A 23,416-nucleotide genomic window follows, 5' to 3' on the forward strand; every position below is an offset into this window, starting at 1 on the left:
AGATTGGAAAGGACCTTTGGAAATCGACCTTTGGAGAAGGTGTAGTCCAAGTTCTCTGCGAGGAGCAGGGTCCAACAGAGTAGCTTGCCTGTGAGAGTGCTCAGGTTTTGAATGCCTCCTTTTGCTGTCTGCATGCATGAGATGAGGTTTAGACTATAATAATAATAATGTTTCAGGTCTGGCCTGTGCTGTAGACTTTGCCTAACATCTGTGCTGGGTGGTGCAGGACTTGTAAGATGTGTGATTGCTGAGCAGCATTACAGTGTTGGTGAAGCCATGGAATACCTCTCAAAATGAAAGAAAAATTCAAGGCAGGTCCCTCAAAAGTCTCATAAGCCTTTCATCTGAGAGTGGAAAGTGCTATATTTGTTGAGTTTTTCATTATAAATCTGTAACTCTCACTGGTGAGCCAGGGAGGATTTTCTAATCCACTGTTCATAAGAATACTCCCTGTTTCCAGCCATTAAATTTCAGAAGGAAAATTATAAAATCAATAATTTTCTGCTATTACTTTTCCATGCAAGAAACATACTTCCATGCTGTCTTCCATAGTTCCACACTTCCAATGATGTCTCAGCAGAATTTTTTACTCTCAGCAGAAATAGTGAGAAATGTCATGGTAGCAAAACAAATAGGTTCCCAGACATACCCTTTGTGGTACAACTTTCATGTTTTCATATGAAAATTTTTCATATTTTTCTTGGCCACAAAACAGAACTTAGTATGTCAGTAATTAGACCAGAAAAAAAAATTGCTGTGAATCTATGTAAAGATATTTCATTATTTTCACACTCTGTGTGTTGGTCTTTAAAATACTTCCTTCCACTCTGCGTGGTGGGCACTGTGATCAGAACATACAACACAAGCTCTTTCCTTGTATCAAGGAATTGTTTTTGGAACCTCTACAAGGATTTGCTGTTGTATCTGTGTATGTGACTGGGAGTTCCTAAACCATACCAAATTCACACACTCAGCTTAAAATTATATTTGCACTAAAAATATTCATCCCTTTTAAGCACTATATGGACTTATGAAGAATGAGAATTGTGTTTTAGTTATATTTAGAATTGAGTGTAAAGGAATAGCCATCCCAGCATTTCTATGTGACAGAGATTGAAATTTTTTCCTGCATCTGACCTGAGGTAGGGTACCAAGTGTTAATGTCTACAACATGACAATGGTTAGTAAGAGCCATCTACTCTTACAGTTCAGGGTTTTAACTTTTTTAATCTTTGCTTTTTATAAATAGTTAAACTGTAAGTCAATGCTAGTGCCAAAAAATATTGCTGTTTTCAACCTGTCTAGACTCCTAAAGCTTTTAAATGTTGAAAATAAGCTTCCTTTTCTGTTTTAAAAATATATTTTAGCTAGTCAATTTGTTCTTGTGTTTTTAGATGGGAGAACATATAATCCCAAAAGGATAGCATTTCAATAGGATACAAAGCCTGGTCTGTGTATCACACATTGGAAAGGGAAGTGATTTTACATTAAAAATCATCATTGAAAGAAAGAAAACCCAAACATACTGCAGGTTCCACTCAGAACAGCTAAACTGTGGTGTTTTGGTGGTTTTTTGGTTTTTTTAATTTCTGCTTGCACTGAACACAGAATGGTGTGGTTGAAAATGAGATGAAGGTCTCTGGATTCACTCTGCATAATCCCCCTAAGTTAATGGATCCATTACACTTCAAAGTTAAAATAATATCTGATATTATTTCAGTTGGTGGAAATTTTGCTTAATTTTGCTGAGTTTTTAATTATAAGTGAAAGACCTTATCCCTCTCTAAAACTACCTGAAAGGAAGCTGTAGACAGGCAGAGCTCAGTCTCTTGTCCCAAGTAACAAGTGATAGAGCAAGAGGAAATGGCCTCAATTTGTGCCAGGGGAGGTTGAGATGGGATATTAGGAAAAATTTAATCACTGGAAGGGTAGTTGAGCACTGGAACAGGTTGCCTAGAGAACTGCACTCAGCATCTCTGCAGGAATTTAAAAAATGTGTAGATGTGGGTTTTGGAGATAGGGTTTAGTGGTGACTTGGCAGTGCTGGGTTAGTGGTTGGACTCAATGTTAAAAATCTTTTACAACCTAAATGATTCTATGTTTCTATTAATTTTATCTATTTCCACACTAAACAATTTCATTAACTTCTCTTTGCAGAACAACAAGAGCTTTAGATCTCTGACCTTGTCACTCTGAACTTGTCACGTTTTGTGCGTGAAAGCAAAATAAATTTCACAACTGCACTTAAATATTAAAGAACTCAAGTCGACAAACATATACCAAATGTATGAAAAATATTTGCTCGTATTTGAAGCTCAATATCTGTCTTCTTTCCTCATTTTTCAGAAACTGAAAATGAAAGTGCACCGCCACCTCCAGGTTAGTGTAAAAAATGCTGATTTGAGCTGTGGCACTAACAGCTGCATGAGACTAGATAGTTATTATGGCATAGCCATAATATGGTTTGTGTTCATTGTCTCTTTGAAAGTAAGAGGACAGTAAGAAAAGTAAAAAAGCCTGACCAAGTAAGATATCCTCACTTCACTTTGCCTGAATACTGATTTTTCAGATTCAAATTTTGTTTGTGACTAATTGTTTGCTTAATATTGCACATGTCTTTTAGAATACAGGTAAATCACGGCTGCTTAAATTATCTGGTTAAATTATGCTGTCCTCTTTGATGCTGGGCAGAACCTGATTACCAAAATACTCCCTTTCATTTCACCTCAAAAGTACACTGTGAGTAAAGGTGACAGAATCAAGCATGGGATTCATTTCAGCCCTAACTTTTAGCCCTTTGAAAATGATGTATCATGTCTAAGTAGTTCAAGAGCTCCAGCTCTGACCAGTGGAGCACATTCTGGGTCCTACATGCTCATCAAAGGGGTTTTCCCAGGTATGCTATCTCAAATGTCACTAGATATCCATGTGCAGGCAATTGCCCTGAGGAGTCTGATTTGTTGTCTAGAATAAGATTTACTGCCTAGGAGTGGCTGAGTCCCAGGAAGCCAAAGTTAGGTGAGGTGAAACTCACTCATAAGGATGAGGGCTTCAGGTAAAGCTGCAGCTTTACAAAGCACAAGAGTTCTCTTTAATGGAGCTGGAAAGGTGGAGAAGTCTTTGCCTTGTGCCACTGAGTAACTTCCGTTATTTTTTCAGACAATGCAGATATATAATGCAGACATATCTCCATATAGATATCTACATAGATAGATAGATATACAATGTCAATATATAATACATATATCTGCAACATACATGTCCAATGTAACCATTTGGTGAGTATTTTTCTCTATATAGCAACCTAAACAGCAATTCCAAACAGAAAAAAATACCCTAAAAAAATCTGCCTTTACTTACTGTCTTGATAACTGGCATTTGACAAGCCTGATTGAAGATGTCTTTGTTTTAACAATACACACTTTGATTAAAAAATGACAAAGGTATCATTTGCCACAAGGCGTTTCATGGTTAAATTATCCACATATTATTTTTGTGTGATGAACTCTTTCATATTGCATACATTTGTAAGGAAAGTTAATTGGTTTTTAATTAATGATATTTTACTCAACCATAAAATTTGTACAGTTAATATTAAACGAATTAATTTCACCCTTAGGGTCTTACCTGATATATTTTGTACTTGAATTCTTGTTTTTAATCAATCTTAATTTTCAAGTAGAACTGAAATGAGAAACAGCTTTTTATATACAGAAAGGAATAGCATCTTTGAAGCGTTACATTAAAAATATCTATTAACATTTTCAAAAAAATTACCATCTTCCTTTCTATTTAAAAGCACAGGATTAAATACAAAATCACTTCTATAACCTCCTTTCTTTTCTCCTTACCTGATTTTGTTCTGAAAAATAAGCAGGGTGTCATTAGGCCTTTATGTTAGGCACAGACCAAACTGGGACATTTCTAAGCTGGACATGCCAGTCACTTCTGGCTTCCTTCTGCCTGATTCAAGATGCTGTCATCTTGGATTATCAAGTGCTAATAAACAAAGAGGGATGTTGGTTTCAAGATTCCAGATTTTATAACTTATAAATAGTTTATTGGAGATAACCTAGCATCCTGAACTGCACCAGGAAATTTTTGGGAAGTCATTGTGAGAGGTCTTTCCAGATCTCAATGTCAAGCCACAAGCACGGAGCACTTTGGCTGATGAAGTTTTCAAATAATATGTAGACATGCTGCTATCTGCCAAGATCAGTGAAATCTCCTGATCCCATTCCTACTGGGAAAAGAAAGTGTTACTGGAGGAAAAGTTCCATTGAAAAGGAATATCCGGCCAAGGTAGACAACCTGACAACTGGAGCTTGGGAATTTAGGGGATCCAGACAGAAGCACCCATGAGTCTGTCACATTACCAGAATGTGGCATTTCCTTTTAAGTTTCAGCTTTAATTTTCACAGTTACTGTGGCTACACACATATGAACAAGAAATCAGGATAATCAGAGCATCACCTGGCTCTTGCAGATGTTTTCTCTATGGAACAAAACTTATCTTAACTCCATCCTGACAGTGTTAGTCTATTGACCATGACCCAAAGCCATGTTCTGTCAGGCAGTGACAGGTAAGTTTGCCACAGAAAACCATTGTTCACAGGCAATAGGGTATTGAGTGTTTATACCTTGAAGACAGCACATGGTTTGACAAGGTTCTAGATTGAATGAAATAGGAAACCAAAACCAATAGGAATCCTATCAAATCCTGAAACAGAGAAAGTGTGGAAATTGTTGTTTTGTTTAAAGCACAGTCCAAGTTTTCTCATACAGATGAGGTCAAAAATAATTCACATTCACCTGCTTGGAGTAGAGGACAGGCTGGCAGTTCTGATCAAGAAACCTAAATACAAGTACTCGTGGTAAGACTATGTTGATAATGATGAAGATGATTATAAAGAATTAAAGAATATCCTCAATACACTCTCTCTGTACTTTTTCTTAAGGATCAACTGAGTGGCAGTAACTCATGTCTGATCCAATTTCTATCCAATTAACAATGATATGTAACTCATTTCAAAAGCTTTTGCAAATTAGCCCAAGAACAAGAGACTAACAACTGCTGCTTCTAAAAAACCCAATTTTTTTTTCCACTGAGTCCAGGAACATCAATCTTAAATGACTTGATCAAAACATAGAAATTGCATTGATATGCACAGGTTGTAAAATGTTTTACGGGATTGCAACTATATATTACATATACACATATATCAATCCTTCTTTAATGTTGTTTTTCCAATGCTAGCAGAACCTGCATTTTTTAATGCTGTGTAAGTCTTTCTTTTTACTTTAAGATCCTCTCAAAACTATACTTGTACTTCCTACACAGAACAAAAAACACCACAGGAGGGTGGAAATGAAAAGGGTAAAGGTAAGTCTGAAACCATATTTTAAAAATGGGCAGTAAAGAAAACTAAATGCTGTTATGATGCTGGATTGTTTGGGCTTTAATTCAGAATTTTGGTGCTAAACTTCAGAAGTGTGATATGAAGCTTCCTAGATCCCTTTTCTGCATGACTTAGCCAGACCAAGGAAATTATGATACTCATGAATATCTTCAAAAAACCTGCAAACCAGACTGATGTTTTAGCAACAGTATTTATATTGACTGTTCAACTAATGGATCAAATTACAAGGGATTTGCATGAGCAGAAAGCTGTGTTTTAATGAGCCTGGCTGACCAAGCTTGCTAAAACTCAGATACTGTGCACATTGGTTGCTTTAAAATAAAGTGGACAATGTCCTACTGTCGTTCTAAGATGTTTCTGTTCTACCACAGAAACTTGATATTATGCCTTTCAGAAAGCCCCATAGATTTCTTTTCATCTGAAATTAAAAATCACACTTTCATCTTCCTGTCCTCATTGGGAGCGCAGTAGTTGAGCTCTTTACAGTTCTGAAAAGTGTGTTTGAGGACTGTCTGCTGTGAACAAATAGATAATGTTCCACCAGCAGTGTGTGCAATAATCAGCTCCAGTTTTGACACATATTTTTGTGCTGCTGAGATTAGATTCTAGCTCTGTTGTCAATTCTTCTGGTTAGGAGGATACATTTTTGAAGGAACTGGGCCAAATTCTCTGCTTTTGGTAGGAGCCCTGCCAAAATAGAAATCAAACACCCCATCAGGTTATTTTGAAAAGAATAATCTCATTTTTTTAACTTAATTCTGATCAAAGGCTAAAGCAGACCAAGATATGCTTACAACTGATGTAATGCTTGCTTTTCATCTGGCATGGTTGTGCTTTTTCATGGCAAATCAAGAAATGGCTTGCTTGAAAATGTATTCTGGCTTTTGGTGTCTTCCAAACAAAATCCTCTCTTTTAGACAGACTGGATGTGTACTTGATACTTGCAGATTTATTTGGCAAATGCATGCATGGCTATTTTTCTCAGCAGAGTCAAAATATAAACACTAAGAATGTGTGATTCAAGTACCCTTTTGAAAATAAGAATGCTGAACCAGGCTTCAGTGCATGCTATTTTGCCAGTTATCCTTGCATTGAGCAATTATTTTGACACACAAAATTTTGTGTGAGTAATCAAATCTGTCAACTTGGTAATGGAAATGCAATTCAGAAATAATTTGCATGCCTAATGATAGGAAAAAATATGAAAGTCTTGCCTCAAGCTATTCCAACAGTTAGTTCTGCTTGCTTTAATTTGGATATGAGAAAAATGTTAGTTCCCAAACTGAACATGAATGGTGATTTCCTCACTGCTTACAAGCCTACATTTCACTGAATAAAAATGAAAACATGGTAGGTAACTTATCCAAAACTTCTATTATCCTCTTATACATTATTATGTTTCTGTTTTGAATTTAGTGAAGGAGACAAGTATTTACTAGGAGGAAAAATGTTCCTCTTAAGAGAACCCTGCTATGAGGATTTTGCTACCAAAAAATATTCTTTGAGATCCTGCTATGGAGAATTTTCCCAGTTTCAACCCATGGTGTCAGCTGTTGCCTCCATAAAATTTCCAGTGAAAGTCTGAATATTAATAGATAGATAATCTTCTGCCATGTTCCAGTGAAACTCTCACCTCTGCAAAGCAAAGTAGATGTCATTGCCAGACACTCAGTAGAAATGCTTCTAAAAATTAGTTACAGTGCAGTTGTTCCTGTCAGCTATTGTTTTATTGCAGAATGTCACCAAATAAGGCAAAATGTATTTTCATAGACTTATTTTTTCAGGTTTGTGTACCAGGGAAAAAAAATCTTTATAATGGTGAGCAAAATTCACAAAAAGTGAAAAGGTTCCATTCTTCCAACCTGGTTCCATTCCAAAATAATTTACACTTGAAAATGAACAGTTCAGCAAGGAAATTATGACAGAACCAGCTAGACATTAGCTTTTATATTAGCTATATGTAAAACTCGTTCTGCAGCTTCAGAAGTAGCAGATTTAGGTACTTCCCTGTAAGTAAGGAAGCAAAATGGGAAACATTAAATATCTGAATTCTACAGCAATTATGCAATACTTGTGTGCCAGCAGTTGTGACCTGTTTGCTGATAATTTCTGAGATAGACACTGCAGGAACCTGAAATGGGGCTGTGCTGGAACCTGACATCTAGGAAAGAAATCTTGGTAGTCCATGTAAATCCCATAGTCCATCATTTCCACCTCATCCCTAAGAAAATATTAACAGGAAGTTAGAGTATACCTATCTGTCTGTCTGTTTTACTGTTCTATTTCTTTTTAGTCCTTATTGTCTGTGTGAAATTACATATTTATATTCCTTTGTGTTCACTGTAAAGTTTTAAAGTGAAAAACAGTGTGGTAAATTCTTTGTATCTCATGGTTATTTTTCTGTAACTTAGTAGCTCAAAGCAGTAAACATAAAATTTTCTTTCATAAAATAAACCAGTTTTAAAAGATCTATAATCATGTTATAAAAATTCAGGATATACGTGATCATCCATTTTATTTTTGGAGAAACCAAGTGAATCAGCACAAATCCTCCAAATTTACTACATTGTCTTATATTCATTCAATTTAAATGTTTGTGTCTTCATTTTTAATTTTAGCATTATCATACAGATTGAATATGTTATAATTTTGTTCCCACTTGCTGGAATAATAGTAAAATTTTAATATCAATTTGCTCATTCCTTTTTTTTAGGTCCCATCCAGTCATTCAGAGATCTACTAAAATTTCTGTATATTTTACTGATAGCTTTCCTCTAGGTTTCTTCCAACCATCTACTAAAATGTTCATTGCATGTGTCATCCTTGTGTTTTCCCAGGTTTCACTTATCCATTCATCTCCCTATTAAAACTTCCCCTCTCTGTGTATGAACTTCATTTACCATTCCAAAGTTCCAAGTCCCCTTGATGGGACTGCTGGACTCCCTTTGAAAATCAGATTGCTAATTGAAGTCAACTAAATTTGAAACTCTCAGTCTTGCTGTGCTCTGTAATTTCTGCATAAACTGTAGAATAGAAAAAAAATAATATACAATTAATAGGTTTTTGACACTCCTTGACAACTTTAAGTTTGTCAACAATTTGGCTGATGGCAGAATAGCAGTTTCCATTTTGTGAGGGACGTTTCCAGCCAGGGGAAAGTAGGTCTGAAATTCTTGATACCAGCAGCTCATATATAAAACAGTAATTTCTTTATTTGGGACATGTATTTCTACTTCTTTTGTGCCAGCAGTCAGAAATTTTAATGTTAAGGCTACACTGTGTTTAGATTAACTTCTTTAGACGTATGGAGAGTTCTTTCATCCAACAAGAATCTACTCCTGATAGAGCTCAGCCTGCTCCACAGTTAATGATATCATTTAGAAACAAGAAAAATAAACACAATTACCCTGTATGTTAATGGGAGTGTGCCACGGACAAAGAATAAAGATTTCTATGGAGTAATACATCTTATCAGCCTACTGTCTAATGAATCAATTGATTTCCCCATAACAAACTCTTACCATGAAACAGATTGAAAAATATATCCCATTAAAAGTTTACTAGCAGAAGATAAGAGTAGTGAATTAATGATCATAGTTCTACTGACATATCTGGTATTTCTGCTATTTTTGTTACATTCAAATAGACTTTATTTTAGCATAAACAATAATTCATCACAGAAACTGAATCGCCTGTAGCTGCTGAACCAAGAGTGAGTCCATTTTGTCCTAGAAGCCTGAGGTAGGAGTGATGGGTTGATAATTACCCATTCATCAAAAAAATCCCCCCAGCATGTAGTGTTTTGATACTCTTCCCATTTCTAAAACATTCAATTGGGCTTTCATCCTTATACTTCTGACATGTTTGTTTCCTTTGTTTGTCTTTGATGTTAACATTTTGTTTGAAAAATGAGAGAAACCCAGCAATCCCCCTGCAAAACTAATAACTTCTTTTTGGGTTTTTTACTTTTTCAAATGATTAAATGAAAGGGAAAACTGAGTGGTCCTTTCATAACTTGATTATCATACATCATCATGTAGGATGCATCACATCAAATGTTTTATGCAGGTATTAATTTATTATTTTTTCAGTCAAATGCCTCTTTGAGCCATCATCAATCACAATGGCAACATCATTGACAAAAAGAGCTGAAAGAGCACTTAATGCTCTCATGTAATATGGAGAAATATTTGCAGTGGAAGCACATAGCCTTGCATCCATTTAGCTGCTAATGCAGTATGTTAAAATGTCTGACATGACTTAATCATTACTGTGCTTTTGCTAAAAATCAACATTTTCAACATCTGCTTATGGCATTGGATGATGCAGGTCATGAGAACTCTTCCATTATTCTTTTTTTTTTCCTATGAATAAGAAAAGATATTTTCAAGATAACACATTAATCCTTCATATGTAGTGTGTAGTCATACTTTTTACAACTTTCATTCTCCTCCCAAGGGATCTTTAAAATGAAGTCTGATGAATCATTAAAAAGGAATGAGTAAAACATTATGGTGAAGTAGACAAATTCTGCTAACAGGCTTTTAATTAGCCTTCAGTGGTTAAACAAACTCAAAAATTCAATATTGCCAGTGTTTGTGAAATGCAACTATATTTCATATGTGCTTTTTTTGTCATAGTTATTAATTTTTCCTTGAAAATTTATAGATAAATTATAACTTTAAGGTCAAAATCAAAGGATAACTTCAGATTTAAAATTTCATTATGGAAACATAAAGACAATATATGAAAAATCCAACCCCCCAAAAAACTGCCTTTAAAGATGTGGGTTAATATTTTTCCAAAATTGTTCTTGTTTAATTCTGTTCTCCATGTTGAAGTGTTCTATAGATTATTTTCTGATCCTGTATAAAAACATGTTATCTTCATGTAACTTATATATTAAATCCTAAATATATCTAGTTTATTTTTGACTTTCAAAGGATACTTTGTTTATTTTCTTACTTTTTTACCATTAGGATTTTAAAACACTAAGACCTTTTGATTATTTTTATCTAAACTGATCTCTGAGGTTTCTACTCAACATCTAAAATTCAAAGGGACTCTTGTAAAGATGGTCGTTACCTTATTCTGGTTTTCTAATAATCATGATTACAATATTTCCATTTAACACCAGTTTCATGTTTTTCTCAGGCTTTTGATTTTTATAAATATAAACCTCAACATATTCTATATGATGAAACATTTTGAAATATCTGGGTAACAATTGTTTGTAGCAATTTAGTACCTCATGACAGTAAACTATTAGTGTGACCAAAAGGAAAATCCAGCATGGTGATAATAATTCTTTCCTTATTTAAAATTATTCTCCTGTTGATATGAGGAAAAACTGAGTTGTGTATTCCTTGCACTTTCAATTAATATTATAGTATAGAAATGACAAAGTATAAATAGAGGCGACTAGTTTTAACTTTTTCATATCTTGATTTAATAATGCTGAATGCATATGTGGTACACGTTTTAATTGCAGACGTGGTCATCAGAGAAATGACATCTTCCTCAGGTTAGATATGTGATTCTCCTTCATTTCATTGTGGCTTTCTTATTGTAATTACTGTAGATTACATCTCTAACAAACAGAATCACTCCGCAGCTCTCATATAAACTCATGATTTAATCATAGATCACAGCCCACATCTCATTTTGTTTTTTACTTGCTTGAAACATCAAGGTTTACCATTTCAGCTACTGAATTATGCAAAGCTTTCCTCATCAGTTTGACTCTTCCATTGTGAATGCTCCTGAATATTGCAATTTATTTCTCTTTCTTTTGCAGGTTTTACATTTTCATGTAGTTGTTTTAAAACAGATGATCGCCTGTGCTTTCAGTTTCTTCATGTGCTTTTTCATTTGTATTTCTTTTCACAGATGAAGATGACACTTCAGTTAGTACTCCACCAGCAGGTTAGGACTGTGATAATGCTTTCTGTGTGTATGTATGTATGTATTTTTATCTTGAATATTAATGAAGAAAGAGTCCAAACCGGCAGACTGAACTCAAAAGATATGACTTAGAAAAAATTTTAAAGTGTCCTATATTTTATTAATCTCTCTTCAGAACTAGACCCTTTCCAGTCCTGTCTTGAGGTCTTTAGTAGATCTCCCAGTGGAAGGTAAAATATTGTCTAGTGGATCCAAAAGCAACTCCAGATAAATAAGTATACTGTTTAAATAATCAAAATACTGTCCCTCATACAAATATTAAGGAATATAAATTCCTCTGCTGCCTGAAACTACACAAATAATAGAAAAAACATCAGCCTCATGTAACCTTTCTAAAGAAACTCTTCAACAGAATTAAACTAATTTAGATTTTCTAGAAAAAAGTGGGGAAGATTTCTGGGGGTTTTTCTTAGCTGTTCACATTTTTTTGGTATCCAAGTAGTTCCTCATGGATATGGTCCCAAATTTTTAGTCGAATCTTCTTGTATGAAGAATCAATGTTCAAAATCCCAGTGATCTGAGGCCAGTTAAGCTGTGATCTCTGAGCTGGTGTCATCTAAATTGCTCTTCCCTTTCAGATGGGATGTCTAAGCCAGCGGAAAGAAAGGATTCAGGTGAGACCTCCTGGGAAACATGACAAAACACTCCCAAAATGACATAATAAAAATACTTTCTAGACTTTATTTTTAAAAGATAATACTTTATTTTTGTTGTTTAGACAGCAGCAAATTATAGCTGTTGAAATGCTTCAAAGTACCAGGGCAAATAGGTTCCCAGCAGCTAAACCAGGAGCGAGAAGGCTGTGCTGCACAGAACAGGACAAGTATTTGGCACATACATACATACCTATCTATCTATATCTGTGTCTGTATAGATAGATACATAGCTGTTCCATTCCTCCTCAGCCTACAGGAATTCCATTCCTACATTCAGCCTCACCCGAATCCCACACACAGGTCCCAGAAGACTGTAGGAGAATGGCTTCTTCTCACACCTCAAAGGACGGTGGGGAAAACTTAGCAAAATCATCATAACCTCTTTCTTCCTACCCTGGCAGGTAACGCACACTGCTCCCACCCTCGTGGTTTCAGGATTTGCAGCCTCTGGAACAAAATGAGCAGCTGGTACTTCAACCATGGTTATGGACCTGGCATAGCCGCCTATGCCAGCCCGCGTCACACCCACTTCCCCTTCTCTTTGTTTAATAAATAGGAGAGTGTTAATATCTAGAGGTGTTGATAATATTTAGGTGTTCCTTTATGTGGTACCAAATTAATGATTCTGTGTAAGCTTTTTTCCATTTATTAATATCCTTTTTCCATTTCATCCTGTGGCGTGTTAGGTTTGTTGCTGCACGTGACCAGATCCTCATCCTGCTATCATCACTTCATCCTCTTACTACCAGTAACCTTCACTTGTTCTCATGTTGTTTCCATATTTTGCCATGTTCAAGTGATATAATCTAAAAATTTAGATTATAGAGAGTATATATAGATATGTATCTATATATATTTGCATTCATTTATGTCTGTGTAAATAATTTCATGTATATGTGTATATATGTGTACATACATGTGTGTATATACATGAATGTCTTTACCTGTGAAAAATATTGTACAAGCAGGCATATACAGAGGTGCTAGGCACACCACCCACAGCTGACTGAAACACTAAGACATTATAGCAAAGCTATCTAGCATTTTGATACCTTTTTAAAATTCATAACGGGCTTTAGGATAATAAAACCAATTTGTTTGCATTTTCCCATGGTTGCCATGAGCTGTGTCGCATTCGTGGGTGGCAGAAATTTTCATGAGTTGAAAAGGTTCCCACAGCAGTAATCACTACATATCAGAAACACTATTCTGGCCTCTAACTTTAATTAGTTTCCCCTCTGTACTGGCAATAACTCCTCAAAAAACGGAGATTTGGCATTTGGACTTCAGACTGGAATATGAGACATGAGCTTTGCCTCTCCGCAGAAAGTGAGCAGAAAACAGGCATTGACTGCCTTTCTCTCCTTGTACTTTCTGCCAGGAATCAGTTTTGCCATGGTTTTACACAAGGTGTAATGGCACAGCACAAAGCCAGGGCTGTCCAGATAAACAGAGAGACCAGAAACACACAGCCATCCCGGTACAGTGCTGGGGAGAGCACTCATTTGCTGCTTCTCTCAGTACTGTTGCTTCTTTTCAGTTCCAAAGTCCCAGTTTCCAGAAGAGAAGCTGCTGTGTCTGAACATACTTCACAATCATTTCCATCTGACAAACTACTTTTTCCATAAAATATCCCATAAAATTCACATGGCAGGACATGGTATTGACCGATCCCCAAATTCTGTGCTTCTGTCATGGCAGAAAAGAAGAAAGTTCAGAAGTGAGCTTCATTCCTGCCCTGCAGACACAGAGGAAGAACCAGCTTGTACAATGGACTTAGTTTGGGTTGAGAGAGATCCACTGAAAGTGTGTAGGGATTTTTGTGCTTCTAGCTGTTTGTGTTTTCAGAACCTCTATCTCTTCTGAAAAACAAAGAGCTGATTTTGTGCATCACCTCTGTAAAGCACTCATGGTTGAATGCTGGTGCCCTTCAAGTTGCTCAGTGCCTGTCCTGGCTGATCAGGTTCCCCTCTCTTCCTCCCTGTTTCATTTTCCATCACCACAGAGGTAGTGCTCTTGCAGGAACTGTACACAATGTGACAGCCAAGCAATGGATGTCAGTGTGAACAAAAGCTTACATGTCTTTCAGGACATCTGAAGAGAAAGGTGCTAGGGCTAGAGAGTTTAGGAAGTTCAGGTAAGTGTACTTTGGAGGGAGTAAAACACCCTCGGATGACTGATATTTCCCCCTCTCTCTGCATCTCAGTATGGTCTCTTGGAGAAGGAGCTCCAGAGGAGTCAGAAAAGCGTGATGATGCCCAAAGATCCACTTTATTCATCGAGAAACCTCAGAGTGGAACAGTGAGTGTTGGTAAGTGCCAAGAACAAAACCAAAAGCCACTCCCTGAGACAGAGGCTGAGCTGGGAATGGTGTGGGCGGATTCTGTGGCACTCAGGTTCTGCCCTCAGCTTCAAGTACTGCCTCTGGTTTTAGCTGGATGTGAACTCCATGCTGAAGGCAAAAGGACTGGATTCAGAGAAGCAAACCCCAATTATTTAATTCAAGACAAGTTCAAAATCTAATAATTTACTGAGCATAATGGTAAGAAGTACAGTTTCTGAGGAAGAAAACTGGTTATTTTGATACTGTTGGCTGCACTGTTACTGATATATCAAGCAGATCTTATACAGGATAGCAGCAGAAAGCTTCCAGACCCAAAATCATTAACCTTTGTACCACTGCTGTACTTTCACATTTGGTGTGACTCCATCTGACTCTTAATTTTGCGGTAGAACACATGGTGGCTGAATGGAGCAGAAGTGAAAGGAACTTGTAGAGATGCAACTGACCAACCACTTGTTCCTCAACAGCTGCATTATTCTTTTCTCTTTCTGAAAGGTGGGAATATTACATTTATAGCCAAAGTAGAAGCCAAAGATCTTCTCCGAAAGCCAAATGTTAAGTGGTTTAAAGGAAAATGGATGGATCTGGCCAGTAAAGCGGGGAAGCACCTGCAGCTGAAGGAGTCCTTCGAGCGTCACACTAAGGTGTGTCTTCACTTTTCCTTCTTATGGGGGCAAAGCTCCAAAGAGAGCTTAAAGATCAGTTTAAGACAACAGGCAGAAGCTCAAGAGCAGTGGAGTCTAACCCTGGCTTCCCCACACAGATTTCACTGGTGATCTCTGACCCTCTGCAGATGCAGATTTTCTGCTCTCCCAGCTCAGGACAAATAATGGTGGGGAAACCAAAATTTTCTGATGCCATTTCTGGGTTCCAGTTTCTTTTCAGAGCCCATTATTTGAGTTTTTCCTCATTTCTGGTGCACGTCTTAAAGACTCATGTTTTAACTTCTGCTTTGTGCAAATGTATTCCTCATGTTGATGAATGACTGTGTTTGATTTTTAGATTCATACATTTGAGATGCAGATCATCAAAGCTAAGGAAAACTATGCAGGGAACTATCGCTGTGAAGTGTCTTACAAGGACAAATTTGATAGCTGCTCTTTTGACCTTGAAGTCACTGGTAAGGTTCCTTTTGTATCTGTAAAGATTTATAAGGATTTCTTTCTTTCTTTCTTTCTTTCTTTCTTTCTTTCTTTCTTTCTTTCTTTCTTTCTTTCTTTCTTTCTTTCTTTCTTTCTTTCTTTCTTTCTTTCTTTCTTTCTTTCTTTCTTTCTTTCTTTTCTCTCTTTCTCTCTTTCGAAATGACACTTCATCTTGTTCAGACCCTTTAAATGAAATAATACTTAAAGTGAATGTTTTTAGCATAGAGCTCAGAGAATTTTCTTGTGTCTGTAATTTATTGTCTAAATGAACACTGGAATCACTGGAATAGATACCATGTGAGACATTTATCCAAAAATTAGAAAAGCTGGCAGATAAAACCAGTATTGAACTGAAATCAGGCTCTGGCACACAAACTCAGGGCTTTGTGTGTGAGCTTAGAGGGCAGCAGGGTGGGGACCAGCCTGGCTCCATCCATTCACTGTGTGTGGATCAGAACCATTTAACCTGATCCAGGGTGTCCCAAAGGGGTAATTCACACAAGGGGAACTCCTCCTTGCCCTGACAATAAATGTGAGTCTGCAGCGGCAGAGGAGACTGACTCTGTCTCCTTCCTCTGCTGCTGAACGTACTGAGGGAGAACAAGATACCAGCAGGGGAGAAAGCAATGGAAGTGAGAAGACAAAAAGGCCAGAGCCTGTGAATAAGGCAGGCAGGGGAATAGAGAGAAACACCAGAGAAACAAATCTCCTATGCAGAACTGCAGAAAGTACTTCAGAGAAATGGCACACTTAGCCCTGAGCATCTTTGTAGATACCAGAACCTCATGCCAAAGGGGAAGCACAATGCTGGTCATTCAGCAGGAAACTGAACAAATTTCATATTCCAAATCACACTGATTACATAAATTATTCAAATTGTGTTTTTAATTCCTGTGTTACCATTATTTCATAGAATCTTCCCAAGCTGCTCCATCCATTGACATCAGATCTGCTTTCAAAAGAAGGTAACTTCAGTGATCCTATCCAGCTCCTCAATAATGGACATTAATAGCATGCACAGAATTTGTGTCAGACAACTGTATCAAGTACTTTATTAAACTGTATTTGTAAATATAAAGAAGTGGGATTTTGAGTAATTGGTGGTAGTTAGAATGAAATAGTTACAACACATAGCTAGTACATATGATATTAATACCCCTACTGGGAAATTACAAGTGTCAGTAATTTAAAGGAAGATTGAATATTTAAGTCAATTAAATATATGTTTCTTTGGAGGTTTTTAAAAAATGTATTTTCATTCACTAAAATATTCTACTGCATGTTTCCTGAAAACTGTCAGCCACAATATGAAAGTTCCTGGTCCCAGTCCTGCACTGGTTAAAAGCAGAGAGAAAATTCACACTGATTTCAAGAAGACAGGATCTGGCTTTGTTACCTTACAGTAAACAGTAAATACCATCAGTAAGGAAAAACAGCAAATGTACAGAGAATGTAAGATAAAGCATTGTGTCTTAAAGTTTGTTCCCTTTCTGATAAAGTAGCAATTCTAACCAGTATAGGTGTCATCTTTTTGTGATGAAATATATGAAAAATATGTAGAATGAAAATACTTTATAACAGATAGTGAATGCAGTTTGTTAATTTACAAGTAAAGCTTGTTATCCAGAGATAACTGATTTTATTTAGAGGCTTTAATTTAAAGAAAAATACAAAAGATATTACATTAAAGGTGCATTTCCTTCTTTAGCACATTTTAAAAAATGCAGTAACTACTCTGCCCAAGCAGATGAAGATATCTCAGTATTTTCTGATTTTCTAAGGAATATCTTCCATGTAAAATCTTGATTGAACACTGGCTTCATTTCAGTTAAGATTTGCACTATTTTTGCCTTTTTACAAATATTTAGGACATTTCTTTTGTCTATGTGCTCTATGATAAGGTAATTCTGCTAAAGATCGCATCGTAGAAAGAAATGCACCTTGATAGGACTGTAAAAATGGACAATGTGCTCTTTTATTCTTTTTTATAACTGTTTTCTCCCTTCATTTAGAGAAAGGTAAAATCTTGAAGGTTAAGTACTTTTCAATCAGTATTTGACAGAGCTATGCATTGTTAAAAGCATCACCCAGCAATGCAAATCTTTGTTTTGATTTCACAGCAAGAGATCAGCACAAGCCCTTTGTTTTGTCCACTAGAGAAACGAAAAACAAAGCTGGTTGTGTTGACTAGCTGCCATTTGTTTGTGTTACTGAAATCTAACACAAACCTTGGCAAATTTATGTACTCAGTTACAAAAATTTGCAACCAGAGTATAAGAAGAAGCAATACAAACCTTTGTGTAATTTTTCACAAGTGCCTACAGAAACTTAATCTGTGTGAAAAAGCATACAAGTTTGTGTTGATTTTATACAATTATTTGTGTTTCTGGACAGTGTTGAGTGTATGAGAAGTAGAGCATTTGCAATGAGTGTTGTCTAAGTCTTCCTGTATTAAACAAAGATTTGATCTTTTTCTGTTGATAACAGTGGTGAAGGACAAGAGGATGCAGGAGAACTTGACTTTAGTGGTCTCCTGAAACGTAGGTGAGAACCAAGTGATGCAGTGAGCAGGTGTGGATTGCAAACCATTAGGTTCTCCCACAGAAACAGTCAGGTGTAGCATTAATAACTCCTTGAGGATTTTGTGACCTTTCAACTTTTTGATGTTTCTAACTGGTTTTTATTCTCATAGTATAATATGCAAATGTTCTCTTATTTTTACCTTAAGTGTGCAGAAAAGAAACCTCAGATCTGAGTGTGCTGGGAAAAGAAGTGAGCCTCAGCCTAAAGAGGCCAATAACATTTAATTCACTTGCTATTTTTTTTGTGTTTGCATGGAAGGCAGAGGGGGGACATTTCCTACACAGGGATGAGCAGTACAGAAAATTGAGTCTGGTGCAACACTAAAAAAACCCATAATGGTTAAATTTATCTCTATGGGTGCATCCTCACTTGATTTTATACATCCTGATGTGAAAAAATAATATATCATGCTTTCAAGTCACCAATATTGGTATAATTCTTTGTCACTTTTTTTTTAATATGTACACACAAATGCTCAGTCATATTTTATTTAACTCAAATGTTTTGATGGAAAACAACTGGGGTACATGTTTCTCTGATGTGCCTTGAAAATCTGGTATTATGATAGTTATGTCTCTAGTTATCACAGATCTTAAACCCAGTTTAGTATTTCACTGGGTTAAGACAAGATAGTTAATTCATCATCTTTTAAAATCAAGCAGAGAAATTCTATATGCCATGGAAATCAATGACAGCTGATCACAGAGAACTGGAAAAGGAATTACATCCTTTATCTCATCTACCACTTACTCTGAAAGAGGAAAGTCTGTAGTATTAATTACATTAAAAGGTCACAAAGGGCTCATTGGCCACTAGGGCAAGAATAGCATTTAAGCAACTAAAGCACACAGGAAAAGCTGAAGCTGAAAGTAGACAAAGAATTACCTGGACCAATTCCAATCCACCAGGTCTTTGCTTTTTCAATCTTCTCATCCCTAATTAGGACCTTCAGTTTGTCTTTTCATCCTACTAATCAAACTTGCCATGCCAGTCCTCATGACTGCCTGTGTGGTGTTTCCATAGTAACATGAGAGATGCATGTGAGAGTTCTTGGTGTTTTTGTGGAAAGATAAATGTGATTTAAGAGACATTATATAACTTTACTAACAATTAACTCTTAAGATTTCTAAGACAAATACTGTACAGCCTTATAAACATGGAATATCTATTGTGTGTTTTATGGATAAAGCAAATATTTAGTTTTTAGACACCATTATTTGACTTTGGTCAAATTGGTTCACCTTGCTTCAGGCCCTGAAATGCAACCTCATATTTCTGAGCTTAATTGAATAAAATTATTAATTAAGCCACAGTGTGGATATTAATATCCATGTGTGTGGATATTAACATCCATTACCACAAAGACAAATCCATGGCTTTATTTCAATTTTTACAACAGGCAATGTTGGAGGTGCATTTTTTCTCTTTTTTTTATGGTTGTATGACCAAGGAAAGACCTAGAACTTTTCCCTTTTGGTTCATACTATTTGAAACATGTTTTTTTTAAAAAAAAAAACAAACTTAAATGCATACAATCAATATACTGTCTATTTTCTAATTTTCTGCTGGTTGGCAGGCAGATGTATCAAGTCTTATCTCAGTAAGCCACACTATGACTGGATATTCTTTGTCAATGCAGTGGACCAGTAGCAGCATGACATTCCAAAAGGCACAAGATCTAAAAAGCACTGAAATATTTAAGTCCTTATTTTGTTGTTTTTTGTTTTTGGGGGTGGGTGGGTTTTTTTGTTTTTGTTGGTGGTGGGTTTTTTGTTGGTTTGTTTTTTTTTTTTTCTTTTGGTAGGTTTGTTGTTGTTGTTGTTTTGGTTTGGGGTTTTTGTTAGTTTGTTTGGTTTTGGGGGGTTTTTTCCAAGTACATTTTGCAATAAAATGCACATATTTAGGAAGGAGATCTAAAAGTGGCAAGGTCAGAGGTCAGTCTGAAATACCACGCTCTGTTTGGCCTCTGGCCTCAGCTCAAACTACTGAGGTCTCAGAACAAAGTTGACTTGCTCTAAGCATCAAAATTCATTTTCCAGTTATGCAAGAGGAAAACGAGCCTGAAATTGAGTCTTCCAGTCTGGTTGAAAATCAGGATCCTCATTCTCAACCTCTGCCTGGTTTAAAGGGGAGCTTTATTTGGATTCCCCCAGAGTGCACACCCCCTTGGCGTGGGCAGATGCTGCCTGTGAGCAGCAGTCCTGGGAGAGGACAGAGCTGCTCCAGGGGGCTGAGCTTTTACAGGTGTTTGAGGGCTGGTCTCCACCTGCCCCCATGCAGAAGGGATCTCACTGAAAGGACAGCACTTGCTGTGCAGTCACCCTCCAGAAAGTGGGAGCATGGATAAAAGGAACAAATTATAAAATTATGTACCCTCAGTCAAACGTTGCTGACTCAGATTTATTCTATTTGAAAGACTACTCAGGCAGAACTTCTCTTCCTTTTTAAAATTACAGATATATTATGAAAATTAATAAACTTCATGTACTAATCAGCAAAATGGTTTCCATGGTTCCTCATCCAACTGTGCAGAGATTCTCAGGGAACTTTAGTGCTATTTCTGTATATGTCAAAGAAAAACCTCTCTTTGACTCCATAAAGCTCAGCTCTAACAGTGCCTCGCTGCAAAACTTGGTACTTTTTTCTTTCTCAAAAGTTTATTTTCTTGCCCTGTTCTCAAAAGTACTGATTTTGTTAGACAAGCTAAGTCAAATTGGAATGATACTGGTCTGATCCTAATGATATTACAGGAGGAAAAATCTAGATTTCTTCCTCAGTGCCAGTATTGTTCTAGCAGTCCACTTTTTTGAGCTAAATTGGCAATCATAAAAAATATAATTTTGTTTAGGATGCTTTCATTGTTCTATCATTTAACGGCTGGCCTTGAGAAAATAATTATACTTCTCTTTATTGGTTGTCTTAGCCTGGAGTTGCAGATAGTAAATACAGTACTGAAACTTCTGTGTAAAGGTGATTCCTCACACAGGCTTCTGAACAAATTTCCTGCTCTTAAGACTGAGATACACATGGAAGTGAACAGATCCATCCTTCAAGTCCAAGTTGGTGTGGAAATCTCCAGTTCCTATTCATTTGACAACTTTAAGTAATGCTGAGGAGCACTGGTGTAACTATAAACAGACACAAACTCCCCTGCATTTCAATGTCCTGTCGCCAGTCACCCACAGTAGCAACTACAGGGACTCAGGATTTGAAAACATTTTTATATGATTTTGAAAAGTACAGGTTAGACTCAGTGGTGCCATCATAAATTGTGATTGATTTCACTCAAGTTACAGCAGATAAAACTGATTTAAGTGGGATTAGCCTGTATCTATTACATTTTCAAACTGGTTTTTTTTTTTAAGCATTGAAGCAATATAAAAATTCTCTTAACTGATTGTATCAGAAAAGGACAAATTAAAACTTGCATTCAAATTCTGCCTTGAAGAAGTGTAAAGTAAGGAGTGAATGTCATTCTGAGCTACTCCACTCATACTGAATTAAACAAAAACTATATGATGGCAGCCTTCAAATTTTGGTCAAAACATTTCTAGCCTCACCATAGACTCAGCTTCACACATTTTTTATGGCGTGATAAAGCCTCGCTAACTCTTCCCCCATAACTTTATTTTGCTAACGTCAGGGAGGTTAAGCAGCAGGAGGAAGAGCCCGAGGTGGACGTGTGGGATCTGCTGAAGAACGCGAATCCCAGCGAGTACGAGAAGATCGCTTTCCAGTACGGCATCACCGACCTGAGGGGGATGCTGAAGCGGCTGAAGCGCATGCGCAGGGAGGTGAAGAAGAGCGCAGGTACTGAGGGGGCAGAGCTTTCCTGTGCTCGTTGGTCACACACAACCATTCACCTCAAAAACCCAAATATGCCTCACTTCCACACAAGGGAACTTCACACTACAACTTGTTCCTGCAAGGACTTAATCACAAGGAAGATTTGGTCCAGGTGGAAGCATAAACACCTTATCCAAGTCAGTGCTTACCTAAAGCATCCCTCCCTCTCAGACAAACACTGGTTCCATCTGGAACAATGTCCCCCAGGTGTGTGGAAAGGTGTTACCTGATCAAACAATACAGAAGTTAGACCTTGTGTTACCATCAATATCTCCTGCTCTAAACAGAGGTCACTCCAAACACACGCAGTGTCTGCTCTTCATAATCTCATTTTCCACTTATCTCCATTGCTCAGAAATCCCAGCTGTACCACAGACCCTCCACCCTGAACTGGATGAGGACATTGAGGCCTGTCTTTCCCCATCAACCCTACTGAATAGTATGAGAGATGTAATTACATACAGAAATATATATATACATGTGTATATACATGTATATGCCACAGAACATGTTTGCACACACATACAAATGCAATGCACTGCCCATTACACTGTTGTGGCATCTGCTCGTTGCTGGACAGCATTTCAGAGCTGGATGCAGTATATACATTTCCTGTGTCACTGGTTTCCTGGAGGTGTCCCTTTTATGTGGGTGAAGTCCTCCACAAATCCAGCTGTAATCCAGCTGCCTGATACACCCTCTCTCCTCATCCATTACCTCAGGTCATAACATATGTTATGGTACTACACATTCATTTTTATTTATGTGTTTTATTTGATGCATCTAGCTGGTCCTATTTGGAATACAGTCACACTGCAAAGTCTTGAAGAGACGCCAGCTTGATCTTGGTCAGGGTAACCAGATATGCACAGCTTTGTGCTTATTCTAGTGTTTCTAGATGATTCCGTGCAGACCAGTGTGAGAATATCTTATCTGTGATGCATAACATTGTGTGCATATATTCTGACAGTTTTGATGAGACTTATGCAATGTCATTTCAGCATCCATATTCTTGTTTCCTGATCTCATGTTCAAATAACACTTGACTTCCACAACAGCTTTTGCCAAAGGCCTCGATCCTGCATACCAGGTGGACAAAGGAGGTAAAGTAAGATTCATGGTGGAGCTAGCAGATCCAACAGTGGAGCTCAAGTGGTATAAAAATGGCCAAGAAATACGACCAAGTGCAAAGTAAGTGATTTGATGATAGGTGAGCAATAAAATGGATACACATCTACTGCCTTGACAATTGTGTTGCCTAGACCCAACTCTTTGCTCAGGCTGCACCAATTTTACTCCTGAATTTCATGAGATGTGAAGAGTGGCTCAGGACCCAGAAAAGTACACCGTAGGCTAAACGTAATATAGATTGTCTCCTTTGTCTCAAGACAAAGGTTCTAGAGGCCCTCAAAAAAATGTGGTGCCATTTTCTACTCAGTAGTTTTCAAAAATGAGGAAGCA

The 23,416-nt window shown here is 36.9% G+C and overlaps 1 protein-coding gene across 4 annotated transcripts in view; it reads left to right on the forward strand.

The window, feature by feature from the left end:
- The window catches only part of MYBPC1 (myosin binding protein C1), a 70,320-nt gene that overhangs the window by 18,459 nt on the left and 28,445 nt on the right, over positions 1–23,416 (forward strand). For 3 of the 4 annotated variants that reach the window (XM_064421021.1, XM_064421020.1, XM_064421022.1), the window contains exons 2-13: positions 2,347–2,379; positions 5,342–5,383; positions 10,912–10,944; positions 11,310–11,345; positions 11,963–11,998; positions 14,247–14,351; positions 14,880–15,028; positions 15,387–15,504; positions 16,440–16,491; positions 18,014–18,070; positions 21,753–21,919; positions 23,014–23,146. In XM_064421021.1, coding sequence (XP_064277091.1) covers positions 2,347–2,379; positions 5,342–5,383; positions 10,912–10,944; positions 11,310–11,345; positions 11,963–11,998; positions 14,247–14,351; positions 14,880–15,028; positions 15,387–15,504; positions 16,440–16,491; positions 18,014–18,070; positions 21,753–21,919; positions 23,014–23,146 — 961 coding nt within the window. The remainder of the gene's footprint in view (positions 1–2,346; positions 2,380–5,341; positions 5,384–10,911; positions 10,945–11,309; positions 11,346–11,962; positions 11,999–14,246; positions 14,352–14,879; positions 15,029–15,386; positions 15,505–16,439; positions 16,492–18,013; positions 18,071–21,752; positions 21,920–23,013; positions 23,147–23,416) is intronic. The other variant, XM_064421023.1, reaches the window with a different exon arrangement.

The sequence above is a fragment of the Passer domesticus genome, chromosome 5 (assembly GCF_036417665.1).
Source record: "Passer domesticus isolate bPasDom1 chromosome 5, bPasDom1.hap1, whole genome shotgun sequence".
Taxonomy (NCBI): Eukaryota; Metazoa; Chordata; class Aves; order Passeriformes; family Passeridae; genus Passer; species Passer domesticus.